Genomic DNA, 20,438 nt, shown 5'->3' with positions numbered 1-20,438 from the left:
CACACCTGTTAGTATTACAGCAAGCACTTCAATGAACATCTTCTGACTGTGTCATTGCTTATATCCATGATTGGTTTCTTCAGGATATATTCCCAAAGGTAGGTGTCATAAATTCCACTGACAGGAGTAAGTGGTTTCCTTTCTTTCTGTGAACTGACTTCTCTTTATTTGACCTGCTCAGCCCAGCAGTGTAGAAGGACTGCTGCTCTGGTTACCTTGGACACTGCTTTCCAGCTAACAATGAAGAGAAAGCACAAGGTGCTTTCTTCCTGGGACACAGAACACATTGAACCCATTTCTTTGACTTCTTTATCTTCTGTGACCAAAGGGCGCTGAGTACTAAGTCATTAAAAAGAGCTGTTTGGTGTGGCCGAACATATCATCTTCATGAAGTCATCTAGAAAGTAGTTGGGGCTGGGACAGGAATTCAGCGACCCCAGGTTCTTATTGAGCACTCACTTAACTGAATAAATTGTCTCTCACCAGTGGCAATATCAGGAAAATGGTGGGAAATGGTCCTGTGACCTGGGAGGAGATAAAATCCAGTCTTCAAAGTGCAGATAAAGTAACAGATCCTAAGACTAATGTGAACACAGCTTTGGTGAGGACAATGAGGAGAGGGTTGGGGAAGGCTGCTTTTCTGACTTATCATGATGGATATCAAGAGCTAGAAAGAGAGAAAAAAGGAGGTGTCTTGAGGTGTGGTGTGAGCATTTTATAAGCTCGAGAGCTGGATAGTTGCTTATGACTGACCTAGGGAGAAAACAGTATTTATGGAGTACCTGCTCTGTCCCAGGAACTGTCAGGTCCTTCATCACATTTTATCCTCAACACATCTATATTATCTCTGTTGGATAGATGAAGGCACTGAGGCTGGGAGGAATTCTGGAACCTCCAAAGTCATAGAGCTAGTAAATGATAGGAGAATCAACACCCAAGCCTAGTCCTTGCTGGTTTCAGATTCTGTTCTCTAGGTAACTAACAGCTAAGAAAGTATTAGAGCTAAGTAAGTCTAAAAAGAAAAAAAATGTTTTTCAAGTGTGAGAGGCAGGGTAGATATTATTTAAAAAGCAGCCTGGAAAACACAATTATCTAAAAGAAAATATTTGTCTAAATATACATGAGGGTTCAGTAATAAGCAAGTAGGCATTGAGTAGAACAGGAAGCCAAGGAGGACTTGTTGAAGGAAGTGACTAAAGGTGAACAAACAGATGCTCTTGAGAGGATGAAGTCCAAGGTCACTCAGCTCATATGTTACAGACTTACAGCAAAAAAGGACCACCTCAGGGTGATGGGCGAGACCACTTCCAGGAGGACGGACTGGAGGGGAACGCTTTACAGTGTTCTTCATGGGAGTACCAAAACAAGTCTCACATTTCCTGTATTTTCTTTAGGGTCTGTGATGACCTGAGCAAAGAGGAAAAGAACGAGACCGATGAGTTTCTTGAAGAGTGCATTATTGATCCTTCACTCCGAGAACGTCTTTCCATTCTCTCCCGCACCTTTGAGAATCAGAGGAGGCTGGTTCAGGCAGACAGCATGCTCTTCTTGAGTAACATTTTCACTATTGAGCCCCTGGTGAGCACATAAATAAAATCTGACCATACAATAAACATAAGTGGGGCACAGGGCTTATGTTGATAAAAGTACTCACTCTGGGATTGATACTGAGTTCTGGGAGCATAAAGATTTCAGCTGAAAGCCTCACATCGTTATGAGACACTGAATGAAGGCTAACGGTAAGAATGCTCACAGATCACATTCATAGGTCATACTTTCTACCTACCAATTGCTGTGTTAAACATCTCATATGTGTTACTCGATTTATCTTGTTTATGTATGTGTTATCTTACAACAACTTTTATGAGATATAATCAGTTCTGCATTCTACAGATGAGGAAATTAAGACTTAGAAAAATTCGATAACTTGCTCTAAGCCAAGTAGTGTCTGCATTTAGCAGTGTAGCCCTGACCAGCCTGACTCTAGGGCAGATTTCCTCAACCTCTGCACTATTGACCTCTGGAGCTCAATAATTCTTTGTCCTGTACACAGTAAGATGTTTAATAGCATTCCTGATCTTTACCCACCAGATGCTAATTGTGACAGCCCAAACTGTCTCCGACCATTGTCACATGTTCCCTTGGCAGGCAAAATCACTTGGGTTGAGAAGTACTTTGTCCTTAATTCACTCAATAAATACTTACTGACTGTATGTTCTATATTAGGGACTATGTGTGTACAAGGCATGAGTGAACAAAACAGACTTAGTCCTCAACCTCACTGGTGAGGGCTGGGCCAGACCTAGAACAGGGTTGGTCTGATTCTACAGACCCAACTCTGGACCACATTCCCTACTGCTTCAAAATGAAAGTAGCTAATGCCTTCTGTATTTACTATGTGGTAGGCACTGTGAATGACCTTACACCCAACAAGTGTAGAGTGATATGAGGGTAAAGATAGCAATAGAAGTTGAGAAAGCCTTGGGGTGCTTGGGTGGCTTAGTCGGTTAAGGTTCTGGCTCTTGATTTTGGCTCAGGTTATGATCTCAGGATCATGAGATCGAGTCCCACGTCTGGCTCTACATTGGGCTCCACACTGGGCATAGATGCTTCTTAAGTTTCTCTCTCTCCCTTTCCATCTGCCCATCCCCCTCTGCTCATTTGCTGCACGCTCGCTCGCTCTCGCTCTCTCTCTCTCAAGAAGTAGTAGTAGTAGTAGTAGTAGTAGTAGTAGTAGTAGTAGTAGAGAAAGCCCAAAGCTAATTGGAGCTGCTGGATTGTTACTTCCAAATCATCTGGAGAGAAGACATGGGTACATGGACACATTAGAATGCAAGCTTACTGGTGGGAAATGCCACTGACTTGTGGGGTCCTGTTTTCCTTATGTCTATGCTTCCAAACTGTTTTTAAAGGATAGAAGATAGAAAGGGGATTCCATAGCTGAGTAAGTTTCACAAACAGGGGTTTCAATATTTTTTGAAAGGTTTTGAAAGATGTCTAAGTTTTTAATATAATAATGTGCTTTATAATTTCCAAGAGAGAGCCTTCTCCTTGGAGACATGCCTTGGGACTATGGTTTTGCAGGACCTGCTGTGTGAGTGTTTGGTAAAGACAGTCAGTATACTAGTTCAGAGGTAATTATCATAGGCCAAATTAGAGAAGGCTTCTTGAGAGAAGAGCCTTGAGTTAGGTCTTTCAGGACAAGACTTTTGAAAAACAAAATGGGGGGTGTGTATGACATGGATAATTCAAGGTTCCAGGAATGGATTAGTTTGCTTAAAGTAAGGGGTTGATGTGGGTAGTAAGGTTGGAGATAGGACTTGAGGCTAAATTTTCTCTCACCTCAGAAGACTGTCCAGGGCTCAATTAAGCAAAGGGGTCTTCAGATATGATGGGCTAGACCAGCAAGAGGTTAAAACAAAACGAACATGTAGTCTTGGGAGAACAGGACAGGTGCCTGTGATAATAGGTCAAGCCAGAATATGTTAGGAAAGCATTATAAGTCCAAGCAAGCCAAAGCTGAGCTGGACAGAGGCAGGGAGGAGCAGTCAGTCATGGTAATCTTAGACACGCTGGTAAGGTCCAGAGCATAGAAGTCCAAGATTCTTCCCAGCTGGTATGGGAGATCTGGGCTGATGACTACTGTTCTGTTTGTCCTAGCCTTCTGGGAATGAATGGCTCTGGGATAGCAAACATTGGTGGTCAGGAGTGGGTGAGAGGATCCCAAGTGAGTTTTGTACATTTTCAATTCAGAAAGTAGAAAGACAAGGGTTACCTCAGATTTACTTCTCTTCATGAGCTCTTCCATAACTTAAAGCTTCTTATGGAGACTGGGGAGATACATGTGTGTTAAAATGTGGTATTTAATATGATTGCTTTTGAACTCTAGATAGGAACTGAATTGGGCGTTATTATCACAAGGCATCTTTTCACCATTAGGAAGAAAAAAATTTTTTAAAAAATGGGGATATACAGAAGTAGTATCTTTCAAATAAATGAGACTAATTTTGTTTATATTGTGTGAAAAAAAATCACTGGAAACAGGAAGGGGATAGTATTCACTTAAAATGTAAGTGGTATTTATGGCATCTATAATGATTTTATTTTTTCTGTATATGATTCTCTTTTCTTCTCATAATATTCATTAGCCAGTTCTTGACAATCTTTACAAAATGAAAATGAAGGCATGGAACTTTCCTAGAGTCTTCTTAAAGTTATCCTGATCAAAACAGCTGAACTCAGTGTCAGTAACAGTGAATTATTTATTAATGTTAAATCTCCCTTTTTTCTCCTCCTTCGAGATCCTAATGGTTTTGTAGAAATGCATTTCTTGTGAATGTAATATAATCTTACCTTAATGTGAATCAATCTGAAGCTATTTGATAGGGAAATTTTTGCCATTTTATGAGCTTCCTGATGCAAATGTGAGCTATATGCATTTTCTGCTGTTGAGGTTTTGGTCTTCTGATACAAGTAAATAAATGCTACAGTAGTTTTGGGTGAGAGAGTTGGGAAAGGACTTACAGAAGAGATGAGACCTGAACTGAATTTTGGAGGAAGGGTAAGTGGAAAGGAAGGAGAATATTTCTAGCTGGGGAAATTGTGAAACTAAAATATTAAATAACAATGAATGGACCAGTTTTGCTAGAGCAGGCAGTCATGGAAGGATGGGAAGGTGAGTAGAAGAAGGTCTGGGCTGCCTGGCCCAGCTGTTGAATGGTAGACTGTAGCCTCCTGCTTCCCACAGTGCGTCTGCAAATACAGGGTCTGAGGGGGGTAATGTGCATTCCTTGAAGAAAAGAAGTTCTGTGGTCAAAGAAGTTTGAGAAACATAGTTCAAGAAAAAAAAGATTCTCCAGAGGGTAGAGTACAAGCAGTATTTTTCCCCATGACCGTAGACCCCCTTCTCCCACACAGCATGCCCAGCGTATTGGAGGCTCACTGTGGGGCTTGCAGTAGGTGAGTGACGTGTACAGATGTTTTAGAAATATTACTTGGGTAGCCACAAGTTGATCAAATTGGAGGAGGATGGATTGGGGCCGGGAGAGGGTATGGGTCAGGCAAAATGTGCTAGGGCAGGAAGTACCAGGGAAACTGAACGTCTCTGCAGGCAAGTTCAGGATGATGTGTGAAGGTCATGCTGACCTGGATGGTCAGCCTACTGATGGTTGGAAACCAAAGGAAATGTCAGATGTGGGAGATACTCAAAAGAAAGATATTAAAGTGCTTCGTGATTGGTTGTTGGGGGCAAGACGTGATGAGGAATTACATATCTCCTCAGATCAGAACTAGAGTGGCTGGGAGAATTATGATGTCTTTGATGGAAATTAGCAAATCAGGAGTCTTGGGTTTAATTCCTGGCTTTGCTAATAGCATATGTGACCTTAAACAAGCCATTTGATCTCTCTTGGCTTTGGTTGCCTTGTACACAAAATAAGGATGTTGGGGTAGGACACTTAGATCCTTTTTGATTCAAAAATTTTGATTCTCCATTTTGGTAACAAACTCTGAGCTCCTTAAGGAGTGCCTTGTCCTTATCTGTATCTCAGGCCTACCACCCTGCCAATAAATGGAGGGTGGAGGGAGGGAGGGAGAAAGGGGAAAAGGAAGGAATGGAAACCAGCTGATGATCATGAGTCTGGTTCTGAATATGTTGAATTTGAGACGACAATAGATGTCCAAAAAGTTTTGGAAATGCAGTGTTAAAGATGTAGGAGACAAATCAGAAGTGGAAGCAAGATTTATGACTATTATACAGAAGTTTTCATTGAGGGCATGCAAAGAAGATGGAATTCTAAGAGCAGAGCGAACTAGGAAAATTGCAGAGGGCCCAAGACAGACCTGACATGCTCACCTTTGGGGAGCCTGTGAAGAGAGGAGAGGCTGTAAATTCACAGAGAAGGATAGCTAAGAGGAGAAGCAGCCATCTGGGAGCACAGCAGCATATCTCACGTACCTTTCTACCCTATTCTGGCAGGTTCTTCACCGTTTTCTTCTGAGGTTTTCTTCTGAATCTTGCTCATGTATTAGATCAGCTATGCCAAACGGCCACTATTTAATTTCTGACAGATGAGCTATGCATCAGCGATTCGTTTTTTTATTACAGTGTGATTCCTTTTAATTAGCTTCTTGATTATGAGTTGAGTTCACAGTAGAAGCAGGGAAGATTAAAACCAAGCAGTGTTACCTACTGATCTAAAAATCAATCTCAAATGGATACCCTATCCACAAAAATAAAAATAAAAGGCAGATGTCAGGGCTTAGAGACCACCTTGCTTTCTGAAGGGTTCTCCACCCTCTGTGTCCACTGAGGAAGGACATTATCTTCAGATGAAGTAAACTTAAAAAGGGGAAAAAAAAAAAAAGCTGTTACCTTAGGGTCTGGAAGGAAGTAAGAAATGATATGCTTATTCTGTCAGACCCACATCTAAATATCTTGGCTCTTCCATGCATCACCTAAAACCAAGTTTAGTTTAGCCCTTACTGTGTTCTGTGCATATTGAATGTTTTATGGGAACATTATTCCTATTTTAGAGGCTCTTGTAATTTAAAGCAAGTAGATTTAGGATCCAGATCAGTCACTGTCCCTAAAAGGCCCACAGGTAGTGATGAGTATGAATTTAATAAAATTGTATTAATTTGATCATGTGAGAAGTAGTTTAACTCAATGCTGACCCAGATTCTAGAACTGCAAGTTCTTATTCTCTTCTACCACCTGTTCACCACTTTGTCACTGGGTAGTTGCATTGTCTTAGTTCACTTTCTCCTCAATATGCTCATTGTATAACATTGCCATAGAGTCTGTTGTTCAAACCTGGAGTTATGCTAGAGTGCCTTGAGTATGTACTGATACGGTCTCAGAATACAGGGGTAGGGGTTTGTCTTTTGAGAGACCCCAGAGGTGTTCACTAGTAGAGAAAGAGGGTAGACAGGGACCTGGGGCAGATCCAGGACAGAGGTCTGGAAGGATTTTTTAAAATCTTGGTAATTTATTGATCTTCTAGTGGTAGGCCATGATTATTGTTCTAGTATTAAATACATGTGATATATTACTACTATTTATATCAAGTTTCTCATGTCAATTCTTTTGATAATGTCTTGGAATATTAACCTAGAATTTTCCATTTATGCCTTGCCTAGGGAAGGTACTGAGTTCTGCAGAATACTGATTATTTCTCAAGCTATCTGCTTCTGTGTATTTTTTCCCCCCACTTTGGAAAAAAATTGCAAAACTGAGTCTATTATGAATGTTTTGTGCCTTCCAGAAAAGCAAGTGGAATCGACTACTTTCAGAACTATAATATTCTATTTTACTAGATGGACTCTGGCTATACAGAATTTTGACAGTCTCATTATGTTATATCCTCTGCTTAGGTCTCTTGGGTACCCTGAGTGAGAGAGATTCAGAGACAAAAACCACAAATCTGAGAACCACAAGGCAGAAGAGTATCACAGGGCAAAAAAGAGAATTAAGCTTTCAATTTCCATGGGTGTCTGGGAGTCCTCTGAGAAATCACAACACAGACGTGCTGGCCTTGTTTCTGGACTCTGGTACTCCTGGTTCAGGTCACACTTCAAAGATGTAGCAATTTTCTGAATATTGAACACTTGATATTTTCTCAAAAAGAAAGGCCTGGGAAAGTAAAGATACTTGCCCAAACTGATCCTAACTGATTGTCTGACATCAGCAAGCAGGGCAAACATTTCTACTTCTGTTAGCAAATGTCTTTTCCATCAAAGAAAACTTCATCCAGTATCCCTAGGGAAGTTTTACCTAAATTTAACTAACCCTCGAAAAGGGAGGGAAACTTGATCATTCCTTTATTACCATGTAAGTAATAGTAAACCATCCTTTATCGTCACCTAAGCCTACAGAAAACATGCGGTTCAGCAATTCGGACTGATAGCAGAGCTCAAATTTAGTTTGCTTTATTTTTCCCAAATCGGCATAGCATGTAGGCTCAGCAGAACCTTGGGTGGAAGCCCAGATCGCTACCAAAAGAGGAAAGATCTAGCTCTTTACTGCAAACCCCTTCCACTTCTTGTACCATTAGTCATGAGTCACATTGCAAACATGTGGGAGCTGACTCCTCGGAAATGGACACCAGAAGGGAGAAAGGAGGGCAGGAATCTGCTGAGAGCAAACTGTCCTTGACAAGTCATAGCTCTTCTGTCAGTATGATTTTCCATCCTTCAGCCTCCCTTTATTATTATTTGTCCTCTCTGATCCTTGTGCAAAACCTTTTCTGATCCTTGTGCAAACCTTTTCCAGCTGTGCTGGTACGTCCTCTGTTGTACTGGAGAGATTTTGTAGGTCTTGAAATAAGTTAACAGCCTTCACTGTTGAAAGAGACATGAATCTTGTCTCTCTACAGAAGGGCATGAACATCACACACAACTGCCTCGGCTCCTAGAAAACCCCAGTGGAATTTTCATTGCATAGGGGTTGGGATATCTCACTGAAGACAGAATACAACTTTAGTGAGACTTGCTCTGACAGATGGCCAGACCTTAGACCCCTCTCTTAGAAAGTTTACTGGTCATTATTTTGAGATCAAAACTTTACTAAAATCAGTGTCTTGCCCCAGGAATTACAGTGGAGTAGAAAAGTCTCCTTGAATATCATGTGCCAACTCAGTCTTTTCTCTCAATGATAATTAGGGTAGTTTACCTTCAGTATGTTAGCTTCCTTTTTTTTTTTTTTTTCCTTATGTCTCTTTGAAACAACTTCTACTTGCCCTAAGTGGTGATAAAGGGAGCCATGATTTCTCTTATTGATCTGGAAGATTCTAGAAGTGCAATTGTAGATGGTGAAACATTATAATTTCTCATCAGTGCTTCTCTTTTAAAGTGATTGATAGGAATTTAATTAAGAAGTTATTTTTATTTCCCAAGAGAAATTTTACATTTTTTTTCCTTAAATATGATAACACAGCTAAAGGTATTTGTTTATGTAGTCAGGAATTTTTCCATTTTGTGAAACATGATGAAATTCATCACGCATTACACAGCTGCTCTTGAAATCATTTTTCACTGACCTTGTTCTGAACTGACTTCACCTTGACCCAACCAGGATAGCTTTATAAAGACCTTCCAGTACATTTCTGAAGAGCTTCAACGCATGAATGTTGACTGTGTGTCGTCCAAAGGAGCCTCCTATGAGTCACCTTCCAATGTACCTGCACATATGAGCATACAGTGCCTCCTATTTTGTTCACCAGGTCCTCCTGGCCTCATCTAAGCCTGGTTATCAGTTGTAATGTTTTTAGATTCCTTCTGGCATTTTTTTTTATGATGTGAGAAAGGTGAGGCCTGATCTTTTGTTATTGCAGGGGGTTCAGGAAATTAAAGAAAAATATATTATAAAATCCCAGTTCTCCCACTTATGGTTGGTGTGGGTCTTAGGTGAGATACTTAATCTCTGTTTGGTTGTCTCATCTTTAAAATGGGGATAATACTTAACAAGATTGTAAAGTTTGAGGTGGATTTTGTACATCGGTACTTACCACAGTGCTGGGAACATGAGCTCTTGGTTAATGGTTGCTGGTCTTATGATTTAGAGTTAGATGTGATTCGATCTCCTCGGATTAGGGAGTATGATTGGAAAATGTAACATTAGAGCGGCAAACATTTAGATCACTCTCCTAAATTTAAGTTGGGGGTTAAAATGCAATTAATTAAATTGACAAATGTAGACATTAAGTCATCATGTAAACTATTTTCCAGATAAACCAAGTGGATAAAGTGTATTTGTAACTCTGTTCTTGCAGTTGGGTTCTGATTTTGCAAAATTTGCAAAAATAATCCTTCATTGGAAGGGAGGCAGTGAGGGATGAAGGAAGGAAGGAGGAAGGGAGATGAATGATAGGTGGGAAGGAAAGTGATTTTTAAGATATTTTCCTTTTTATTTAAGGATTTTCATGGGAGATTTTTAAAAGAAATTTAGTCATTGTCAATGTAAGTTTTTAAGAAGATAATTTTAAAAGGACACTTTTCTCATGAAGGTATCCATCACCTGTGATGAACTAGTGGCAGGGTATCCATCGACATCTTACAGAAAGTCTTGGAACTGAATCTGTCAAGTCACTTGGTTGGTTGTAATTATTCCAGATGGAAAGATGAAGTTCCATTTCCAGAGATATGTAATATTTGAGTAAAAGCTGCAATATGAGAGTTCGCTTAAGACCTGAAAACTTGATTCAAATTCAGAGTTCAACTTCAATTCAATTCAATTCAAAGTTGATTCCTTCTAGAAGACCACTTGATCAGTAAGTGAAATGCAGCTATGGATCTGAGGAAAAAACCAAAACATTAAGACCAAAAAGGAAAATATTTGTAACATAACTGAAGGCCATTTTGACAATTATTTTCAACAAACAACATAATAGTCACTTACAGATCATATCCTAGATACTCAGTCTTCCATTTGGAGCGGGAGAATAGACTTACGGGAGAGGGGTCATGCACGGAAGGAACACAGAGCAGCAGGGGTTCTGTGCCATGAGGCTGCTTTCCAAGGACCAGGAAGAAAGGATATTAGTGGCTGAGCAGCCAGGGAAAATTCTGAATGTTTTCCTTTTCAGAAAGAGACTTTAGAACTGAACAATAACAAAGGGAACATTCTTTTCAGAGACTTAATTTCAGGAGGGTTGGAGAAGTGATGTGAAAAGTCTCAAAGCTCTGTAAGTAAAAAGTAGGGTCGGTTTAGGCTGATCGCCTGTTTCTGAGGTTTATTTTCTCTGATTTGCTAGAAAGTGCTATGTTGAGTTTTTGCCATAAAGAAATAGAAGTTATTTCACTTTTATTTTAATCCCAACTGAAAAATAAGTGTCCTTCTACATGTTCTTAACTCCTTCAAATGACCTAATATTGAAAACATCCCTCTGTGAAAAGGAACTGAATGACCACACTTCTGTTTTTATAGATACGCATAGTCCTCTTAATGCACATGACCTGCGACAAGCCCATTATGTTGTCCCCTCAAGAGGGTTTTAGAATCGGATTTGTCCTTGAATTTCCTCCCAGGGCTCAGTAAAACCTGCAAGTTACTCACAGCTGTCTCAGGCCCGGCAAAACCCCTGCAGCCCAGGATAAGACAGCACTGAGCCGACAGTCCCATTCACTCAGGGTGAACCCTCTGGACTCAGTTTCCCTCACCAAGCAGAAGTGCTTCTCAGCCCCGGGAGCCTCCATATCAGATGATACTCTTACGGATCACATCCAAACACCAGCACTCCCTCCTCTGGGGGTTTTCTGGTCACCCATGGATTGGGCCTTCCCACCATTTTCCAACCCACCAGTTCTGATAATCAGGTTTCTGTGATGATGGGGTGTCCAGGAATGCTTCTGGGATAGAACTTAAGTGTGTTGCCTTTTTGTATGCATATGGGCTTTGGGTTCTCTTTCTGGGATAATGTTTTTGAAAGTTGTCTGGCTCACCCCAAGCCATAAAATGCTTGAATTTTCTCACAGGTACTGAGCTTATCTGATTTCTGGTGTATCCTTAAGGGTCACTTCCTCCTGTTCTGATGAGACTTTTCTGGCATAGGTTTTCTCAGGATCCAGGGTAGCTCCTTTGGTCAGTCAGTTTGGATAGAAACAGGTCAGTTGTGTCCATTCTATACCCCCAAACAAAGCAGTGTCTAAACCCACCAGGGGAATACATTTGTCTCTCAGGAGGAAGCCCGGGTCTTCAGCTGTTCGGAGATGGAATGCCCACTGATGGACCCCCAAACAGATGAAGTCACCTCTTCTGCCTGGCTTCTTTGCCCAATCTAGCCATGGGTGTTCCTAATGCTCCATGTCATTGGAACCCCCACAAATCATTAAAGGGCGAGTATTTTCCATTTATCAGAAGGGAGCAGGTACTTGTTTCAAGGTTTGGAAAAGTGCCACAGGGCAACGCCTCAAAAAGTAAAAATGCTTAGGGGTTCCCTCTTCCCCACATGCTCTCAGAGGCTCCTTTCAGCTCTAAACTTGCACGAATTTGGGGTTCCAGTTGAGGAGAAGTGGCAGAAATAGGTTGCAAAGTTGAATAGGCATCTGCTAATAAGTACACAGTGTGCAAACTGAGTATGCTGACTGGCATATGACTGATTGGATAATATACCAAGAACTATGAGCCACTAGTGGTTTAGGGCTGGGAACGAAGCAGTTCCTGTGTTCATGGGGCCTCATCCTCCTGGGCTGATCTGGGCTGTAAGAGCTCCCAGGAACCACAGGATGCTCATGGTCCTCACTGCTGCTTCTGTGCCCTTTGTCATTGTGAAGTCAGAGGACACTGCCTGGGAAGTACACTAATCAGTCTATTACCTTCATAAACAAACCCAAGTGGACTCTGGTTTGCTATTTCCATCCTCCTGTTTGATGTCTGCATTTTAAACCATTTTGTTCTCTGCTCAAATCTTTACTCCAGCACTATGTCCATTTCAACCAGACTGGAATGAATAGAATATGTATTGGGGATTTTCTGAAACTGGAACCTAATTATTTACCAAGTTGTCTTTGCTTATTTTTCTGTTTAGTTGGTGGGATCATTTAAAGATCTTTGGATGTGATTATCACTTATGCCTAATTTAATTTTTTTATTTTTATTAACATATGATGTATTATTAGCCCCAGGGGTACAGGTCTGTGAATCTCCAGGTTTACACAATTCACAGCACTCACCATAGCACATACCCTCCCCAATGTCCATAATACTTATGCCTAATTTGATCTATTTACAAAAATCATTGAAAAAATACACGCTTTTTCCTCCCCCTATTTTTTCAATACGTTCATCTTATTCTTTCCAGGTTCCATAAAAATAATATCAATTATAGTAAACATTTTTTGAGCTCTTACTAAGTACGGAGCATGGGGCAAAGCATGTGACCTGCATGACCTTGTTAGACGTTGGGTGGGAAACCCTTTGAGGCAGGTAGGACTACATCTCCTTTTACAGCCCTGACAAGTTCATGAAGAGGCCTCAGGTTACATGGTCAACACAACAATATTTTTTAAGAGATACTTCAAGGGAATTTCCATATGTGGCCTGTTGTATAATTTCAAAACTAGGTTTCTCTATTATGACTTTTGAGTGGTTTGCATTAAAACAAGAACTATCACACTGGATTAGAATCAGTGTTTGACCATAAGAGACTCTTAATCTCACAAAACAAACTGAGGGCTGCTGGGGGGAGAGGGGGAGGGAAAGGGTGGTGGGGTTATGGACATTGGGAAAGTATGTGCTATGGTGAGTGCTGTGAAGTGTGTAAACCTGGTGATTCACAGACCTGTACCCCTGGGGCTAATAATACATTATATGTTAATAAAAAAATTAAAAATTAAAAAAAATCAGTGTTTGACCTGGTCATTGTTTTGCCTTGGGCCATTGTTATGTTTGCGCAGAATTACAGTATTTCATTATGTTGTCACCTCAAGAGTAAGTTAGCCCATCTGGACCTTGTATGCATATATATAAGGTGCAGCACGTCCCAGGTATATTATACAGTATTTGTATGCACATTTATCCTCCCTCTAAGATGTGGGTTCCATGCAGTCTCAGACCACACCCTTCTTCATCTCTGCAACCTAGTGCTGGTCATCTGTCGATACAATGAATGTCCATTGAATGCACAAATATTGAAAATGTTTTAAATATCCAAGCTTCCTTTAGTAATTATATATTCATGAACTCACTGAAATTACCTTTGAAGCTCATTTCCAAATTGTACCACCTCTTAGCAAGTAGCATAAATTTACTATCTGTTGGGTAAAATAGTACTTTCTTTAATGTGTTGTAAAAACATTTCCTTCAAGTTTCTTGAGGTTATAACATAGGAGCAACACTTAAAAGCAGTGCCTTCTCTTTATCACATTGGGGATTTTTTTGGTTTGTTTTTGTTTTTAAAGATTTTATTTATTTAAAGAGTGTGTGAGTGGTGGGGAGGAACAGAGAGAGGGGGAAGGGAGAGAATCTCAAGCAGACTCTGGGCTGAGCATGGAGCCTGATGGGAGGCTGGATCTCAGGACGCTGAGATCATCGCCTGAGCCGAAATCAAGAGTCAGATGCTGAACCAACTGAGCCACGTGGGTGCCTCTTCATCACACTGTTTTTTAATGATTCTTTTCATGGTTTTCAGGAAGGTGATGTCTGGTCTAACTCTTCAGCTGAAATCACGGTGCACTTTAATCCTCTGGAAGCCAGGCTCTACCAGCAGACAGTTTACTGTGACATTTCAGGTAAAGACTCTCTTTGCAGCAAACTCTATGTGGCAAAACCAAGTGCCCAGAGCATCAAGTGGGGTGCCTGTGTGTGTGTGTGTGTGTGTGTGTGTGTGTGTGTTCGGACTATAGGAAGTGCATTGATATCAATAGAGGAATAACAGAGTCAAGTCATGCACTTCTCATTTATTCTAGAATAGATCAGACTTTGCAGACTTTGAAGTACATTATAACTGTGGTGTGGTCAGGGCAAGGGGGATGGGAAATCATGGATCTGGGTTTCCTCTTGATTTTTTAGAGTAGAAGCAATATTACTTGACACAAATTTTCAGAATTTTATTTTTTGTTCTTTTTATAATATTTGGCTATTTAATTTTTCCTTTTTGAGCTTTGAATCAAAATAATGCATGCCAAGGAAGATGGAAAGGCAGCCTGGCAGTGGCCAGAATCAACATGGGGGAGGTACAAGGAGAGTGGCAACTTGGTAGCTTCAGAAGATTGGATACAGAGAGAAGAGTTAAACAAAAAAGTAATCAGGATAACAAGAGCCAGAATTATTTTTCTCCCTTGGAGGAGGCAGAAAGATATATATATATATCTTCCATATATATGAGAAGTCTTTGGTATTGGAACAGAATTGGAGTTATCGCTATGAACCCATGGTTGCTATGCACAGATATAGAATATATATGTAAATGTGGGTATATGTTTATGTATATTTCCTACCTATGAACTCTGAGAGGTCCTGGCAGCTTTGAGATCCTAGTAGCTATGAGAACTCTTCACACCCAAAGCTTGGTTTCTGAATCCCAATCTCTTCTAAGAGGGACTTTTTCCAGGACTAAGGCAGGGAAAGAACAAGATGAGCCTTGAACACCCTTTCATATTGAAATGCTCAAAGAATGACAGGGACATGTCAAAATGATACGGAAACCAGCAAAGGGACTCCCACTGACCAAATTTAGAACAAGTGAAGAATCAAGAAAATAATGATACTAATAGATTATAATCTACTGTATAAATAGGAATCTATGAATCCACTAAATAAAAATTTACTGTTTGGCAATCATGGTAATAATCAGTGCAGGTAAAAAAATATTCTTAAGATTTAATGGCCCTCAAAATATCCTACCTTAAAATGCTTATTAACTATAAAGGGGAGAAATCTAACTTTACAATGAAGAAGTGGGAAATGTTATTTTAATTAAGACCAGCAAGTAATGTGGCAGGTCAACCTCATGGACTACTCACTAGGATACCATCAGACCACAGGATCTCTTCAATGATATTAGGGCCAAAATATCTAATACGGGTCTAATTGTGGGGAAACAGTAGACCAACCCAGATTGAAGAACAGAACAAAATTACCAGCCTGTAATCCTCAAAGACATCAAGCTCATGAAAGTCAAGAAAAGACCAAAGAACTATCCTAGATTGAGGGAGACTCAAGAGACACATCTGGGTGTAACACGTGAGTGTGGGCTGGATCCTTTGCTATAAAGCAGATTATTGGGTAAAGGGTGTATGGAAGTTCTTTGTACTACTCTGGAAACTTTTCTGTTTTTAAAAAATGTCTCAGAATTCTTTTTTAAAAGGCTGGTGCTGATAAATATGTAAAACAATTAGATAGCAAGATTAAAAAGTTAACTAGTAGTCTATTTCTCCAGTGTTCCTTTTAAGAAGCACTTCTAGCTGTTTCTTGCAGGGGTAATTTTCCTTGCTAGTTTTATGCTTATATTGATTGCTACTTGTTGATTTATCAACTTCAGATACTACATGTGAGTCTCCACTATGAAAGACGAGAATTTAGTTCACATATGATCTCATTGTCCCCCTTGCTGGCCTTATTGAGTTATAATTTACACGCAGTGAAATTCACCCTATTTTGGTGTACAGTCCTGTAAACTTTGACAAACCTAAACAGTCATGTAATGGCGCCAAAATAAAGATACAGAATATCTCCATCATACCATAACATTTCCTCATGCCACTTTGCATGCAGTCGCATTCCCCTATCTCAGCCCTGGCAACCCAGTTATTTTTATTATATTTTATTTTATGAGTTTTATTTATAGTCTTAAATAATATACTTAAAACTGTATTTTTGTTCCATCACCTCTACAGTATTTCTTGACGTGTAAGAGTATTGGGACCCCTAACCTGCCCTCTGCCATTCCACCCTGTTTCTCCCTATTATCTTCTGTCACTTGTTTTACTTTCATATTAGAATTGTTGGTAACCATATTTAAGTTCTCTGTTTTGTCTACATGAATTTTATACACTGAAGGGCTCGATTTATTCCAGGATTACATTTTGCCCTCCATTGGTTGAATGTTCTGACCTCTGTTGGTGGATGTTAACCGCTCAAAGAATTCCCCTAAGGCCTGTCTGTGTCAAGTAGTTTTTCTTTCTTCGTTATCCATCAGTTTTCACCATTATGCTCCATTTTAGCCTTCTCCATCAGTGAATTGACTCTTCCATGCAGGTTTTGGGTTCCCCCCCGCCCTGACCAATATTTCTAATTTTTCATTTCTTCACTCTCGTCTAATTGTAGAAAGTGTGCTCTTCTTTTCCTTGAAGACGTTTTTCTCAGAGCCTACCAGCTTCTCATTCTAAATCAGATCGACCACCTCCTACACATTTGTTACTCAGGAATTTTTAAAGTTTCTATGTGTGTTCCATTATAAGTTTTTACTCTCCCTTTGCTAAAGTAGCTTCCTCAGAAAGGGTCTATAGGAGGGAAACCTTGATCCTTGAATGCCTGTTAATGTCTCATTCACCCTCCATATTCACTTGATAGCTTGGCTGATATTTTTAGGTTCAAAGTAATCTCTCCTCAGAAGGTTGAAGACATTGTGCCAACTTTATGATATAAGTCCAGAAGTCTGAAGTCACCTAATTCGCATTCCTTGTTGGTTGGCCTATTATTCTGTCTCAGTGTTTTCTGGAGTTTTCTTTTTGTACTTGAGGTCTGAAATGCCATGAAGCCATATCCAAGAGCTAGTTTTATAATTTATCCTCCTCAGCTTTCTGTGGGCCATTAGAGACTGCTTCCTCATGTGTTACTTCAGTTCTGGGAAATTGTATTTTTTTTTAAATGTACTTTCCTCCATTATTTTTCATTTTATTTTTCTGACACTCTTAACAGTCTGGTATTAGACCTATAGGATTGATCATCTGTTCTCAAAGAACCAGATTTTAATCAAACATAAGTAATATATGACATTAAATGCCATTTAATGCTATTAAATAAGGGTGCAAGGAGAAATATTTATTTGTTAGAAAATTCAGGTAGAAAGTATCATGTAGTCATAGGGATCCTTCCAGTGCTTTCTGGTCCATGATTGTCCTTTGTGTATAAGAATGAGAAAATGGGTTCAATTTTCAGAGTGGTTAGTGCTTCTTACCCCTCCTGTGTAACATGCAGGTCTCCCAGGATTTACAGCTGTGGTGGCTATTTTAATGATAAAATATTAAGTGGTGAGAGAGCAGCAAGAGTACATGATCGCTGGTAGCTTCAAGTGCAAAAATCCCACTGTTTTGCTCTACCTAGCATGTTTTTAGTCCGCATCTACATAGTCACTTTTCTCTGTGTATCAAGGAGCCAAGCAGTGTAAGAACAATGCAGAAGGATGGGCTGGCTGCCTAAGTCAAGACTGTGCTGCCCTCCACCACTTTGCTTTTTATGATAGTTATTTTTGTTTGTTTTCATGTATAAGTTCACTGCCTATTGTTTATGTCTAAGCAGAATGGTATGATTTTGCTGGTTTAAAAAATGTATATATTGAAACTATACTCTGTGTCTAATGCTGTTAGCACTGGGAAGATAAAGCCCCTCAGTAAACATTGATTAAATGGATGAGCAATTACATGAAAAAAATGAATGAATGAGTGAATGAATCCTAATTTGATCTGGTCTTTCCCTTGTCCATGAATGCAAGATTCTCAAGATGGCCCCAGAATGAATGCAGGATGGACTAGGAGTTTCAGGATTGACATAAATCTGTTTCCACACTTCAAGCCAGCATCCTTTATCCCAGACTTCTTAACGGGTCTGGAGGAAATGTTGGTACAGCAGTGTTCAGACAGAGGCTGGAAATGCTCCAGTGTCCCCCATGCCACAGGTGGTGGGACCTCCCTCCCAGCTCTGACTCTCCCGGGATGTCGTGCTTGGCCATGTTCCAGGGGGTTGGCTGCTCTCCAGGAGGTTCCCAAACATTACATAACTAGTTGTATTCATCTATTGTTGTGTTTGCAATTCTGAATTCTGCCACAGAATTCACATCCTGGATAAACTGAATAGTATAATTTTCCATCTGCATGACATTCTTCTTTATTTTGTGAGTGGTTTATTAAAAGACATGATTGCCAGAGAAGGGTTTTGTTTACATTGTAATTCCATATTATCTTCCTTGTAAATTCCATGTAATTCTGTGTCTTTTCAAGGGCTGGTGATGATTCCTTAGTATTATCTTCAAATAGCTGGTAAAACCTCCTGGTTTTAGGTCACTAAGAAATGCTTCTTAGGCAGATAGAAAAAGCCCTTTCCCTTGTTTTGTTTTGCTTTGCTTTTGTTTTTTAACATACTTTGAGCATATAGAAGCAAAAACGTACAGCTGTGCTTCCCCCTCGTGCCTTTATTACATAAACGATAGCATACTTTACACAGTGATTCTGACACTGCTTTTTAAATATTTCTTGCAGATTATTCCATTAACACTAAAGAAACAGAGTCATTCTCTTTCATGATCATATAGGAATCCTTTGTATTTACATACTGTAGTTTAATTTTTAACCATTTGTCACTAAGAAATAGGACATAGATCCACAAGTGTGCATAAAATATACTGTGGTGGGTAGAGTAACAGCTTCCCCAAGATGCCTGTGCCTAATCCCCAGAACCAATGAATATGTTGCTGTGTTTGTGTTACATTACCTGACAAAGGGAAATTAGGGCAGAAAATGGAATTTAGGTTACTAATGAGCTGACCTTAACATAGGAAAATTAATCTGTATTATGTGAGTGGCTCAGTAGATAATCACAAGGGTCCTTAAATGTCAAAGAGGGAGGCAGTATTATCAGTCTCAGTGTCACAATGATGTGATACAAGAAAGGGTCAACCAGCCATTTCTGGCTTTAAAGATAAAGGGCCAAGGGCTGGAGAAAAGTTGGAAAAGACAAGAAAATGGATTTTCCCCTGGAGCCTCCTGAAGGAAACGCAGCTCTGACCACACTTAGATTTTAGTCCAGGGAGACCCACCTTAGATTTCTGACCTCTCTCTATTTTTTATTGTGTTACATTAGTTACCACATAGTACATCATTAGTTTTTGATGCAGCGTTCCATGATTCATTGCTTGTGGGTAACACCCAGAGCTCCATGCAACCTGTGCCCTCCTTAATACCCATCACCAGGCTTGCCCTACATTTTTTAAGATAATAAACTTATTCATTAAGCATAATTCTTGCAGATTATTCCATTAACACTAAAGAAAAAGAGTTGTTCTCTTTCATGATCATATAGGAATCCTTTGTTCATGGTGATCTGTCTCAGCAGCAACAGGGAACTAATACACATACATATGTATTGTCATTACAAGGCAAATATTATTTGGCTGCTACCAAGATCCAGAATAGAATATTTCCAGTTCCAAGAAGCCCCCTGTGTGTCCTTCCCAGTGACACTCCCCTCACCCTAACCTCCCCTTGGGATAATCACCATTCTGTCTTTTATGGTCATTATTTCATTGCTTCCATTTATAGTTTTTACCCCAAAGTATGTGCACATAAATAATGCAATTTTGTACTGCCTGTTTGGAAACATACACAGTTGGAACCAGTCTGCACATCTCATCCATGTTGTTGCTTGTAGCCCTGGTTGTATTTCACTTTCAATGTTGTGTAGTATTCTATCCCGGAAATATACATTCAGAGACAGGAAGTAGCAGGGAAGGCCCTTGTCATTGGTCTTGAAGGAAGCCTCTTGACACACATGAAATGTAACCCACATCTCCAGCTGCAACTTTTTTTTTTCTTTTGCAAGCTTTTGTATCTAGGGATCGTGAGTACAAAGATGTACAAAACCAGATTCCTTGTCCTCAGTAAGCATAGCAATGAGGGAGGAAACTGACAAGTAAACCAACACTTACATTGCAGTGCTGTCCAGGGAATGAGTGTGTAATAGGAGAGTGTACGGGGCACACAGTTTGGTCTGGAGTTTTCAGGAAGGC

General features: G+C 39.9%; 1 protein-coding gene across 2 annotated transcripts in view; it reads left to right on the top strand.

Moving 5' to 3' along the window:
• HYDIN (HYDIN axonemal central pair apparatus protein) overlaps positions 1–20,438 on the top strand; it is a 403,917-nt gene that overhangs the window by 153,968 nt on the left and 229,511 nt on the right. Inside the window, exons 11-12 of one of the 2 annotated variants that reach the window (XM_047711407.1) lie at positions 1,395–1,578; positions 14,127–14,226. In XM_047711407.1, coding sequence (XP_047567363.1) covers positions 1,395–1,578; positions 14,127–14,226 — 284 coding nt within the window. Of the gene's footprint in view, positions 1–1,394; positions 1,579–14,126; positions 14,227–20,438 lie in introns of those variants that run through there. The other variant, XM_047711408.1, reaches the window with a different exon arrangement.

Source organism: Lutra lutra, chromosome 17, assembly GCF_902655055.1.
Source record: "Lutra lutra chromosome 17, mLutLut1.2, whole genome shotgun sequence".
Classification (NCBI taxonomy): Eukaryota; Metazoa; Chordata; class Mammalia; order Carnivora; family Mustelidae; genus Lutra; species Lutra lutra.
This window is presented reverse-complemented; position numbering and strand designations above follow the sequence as displayed.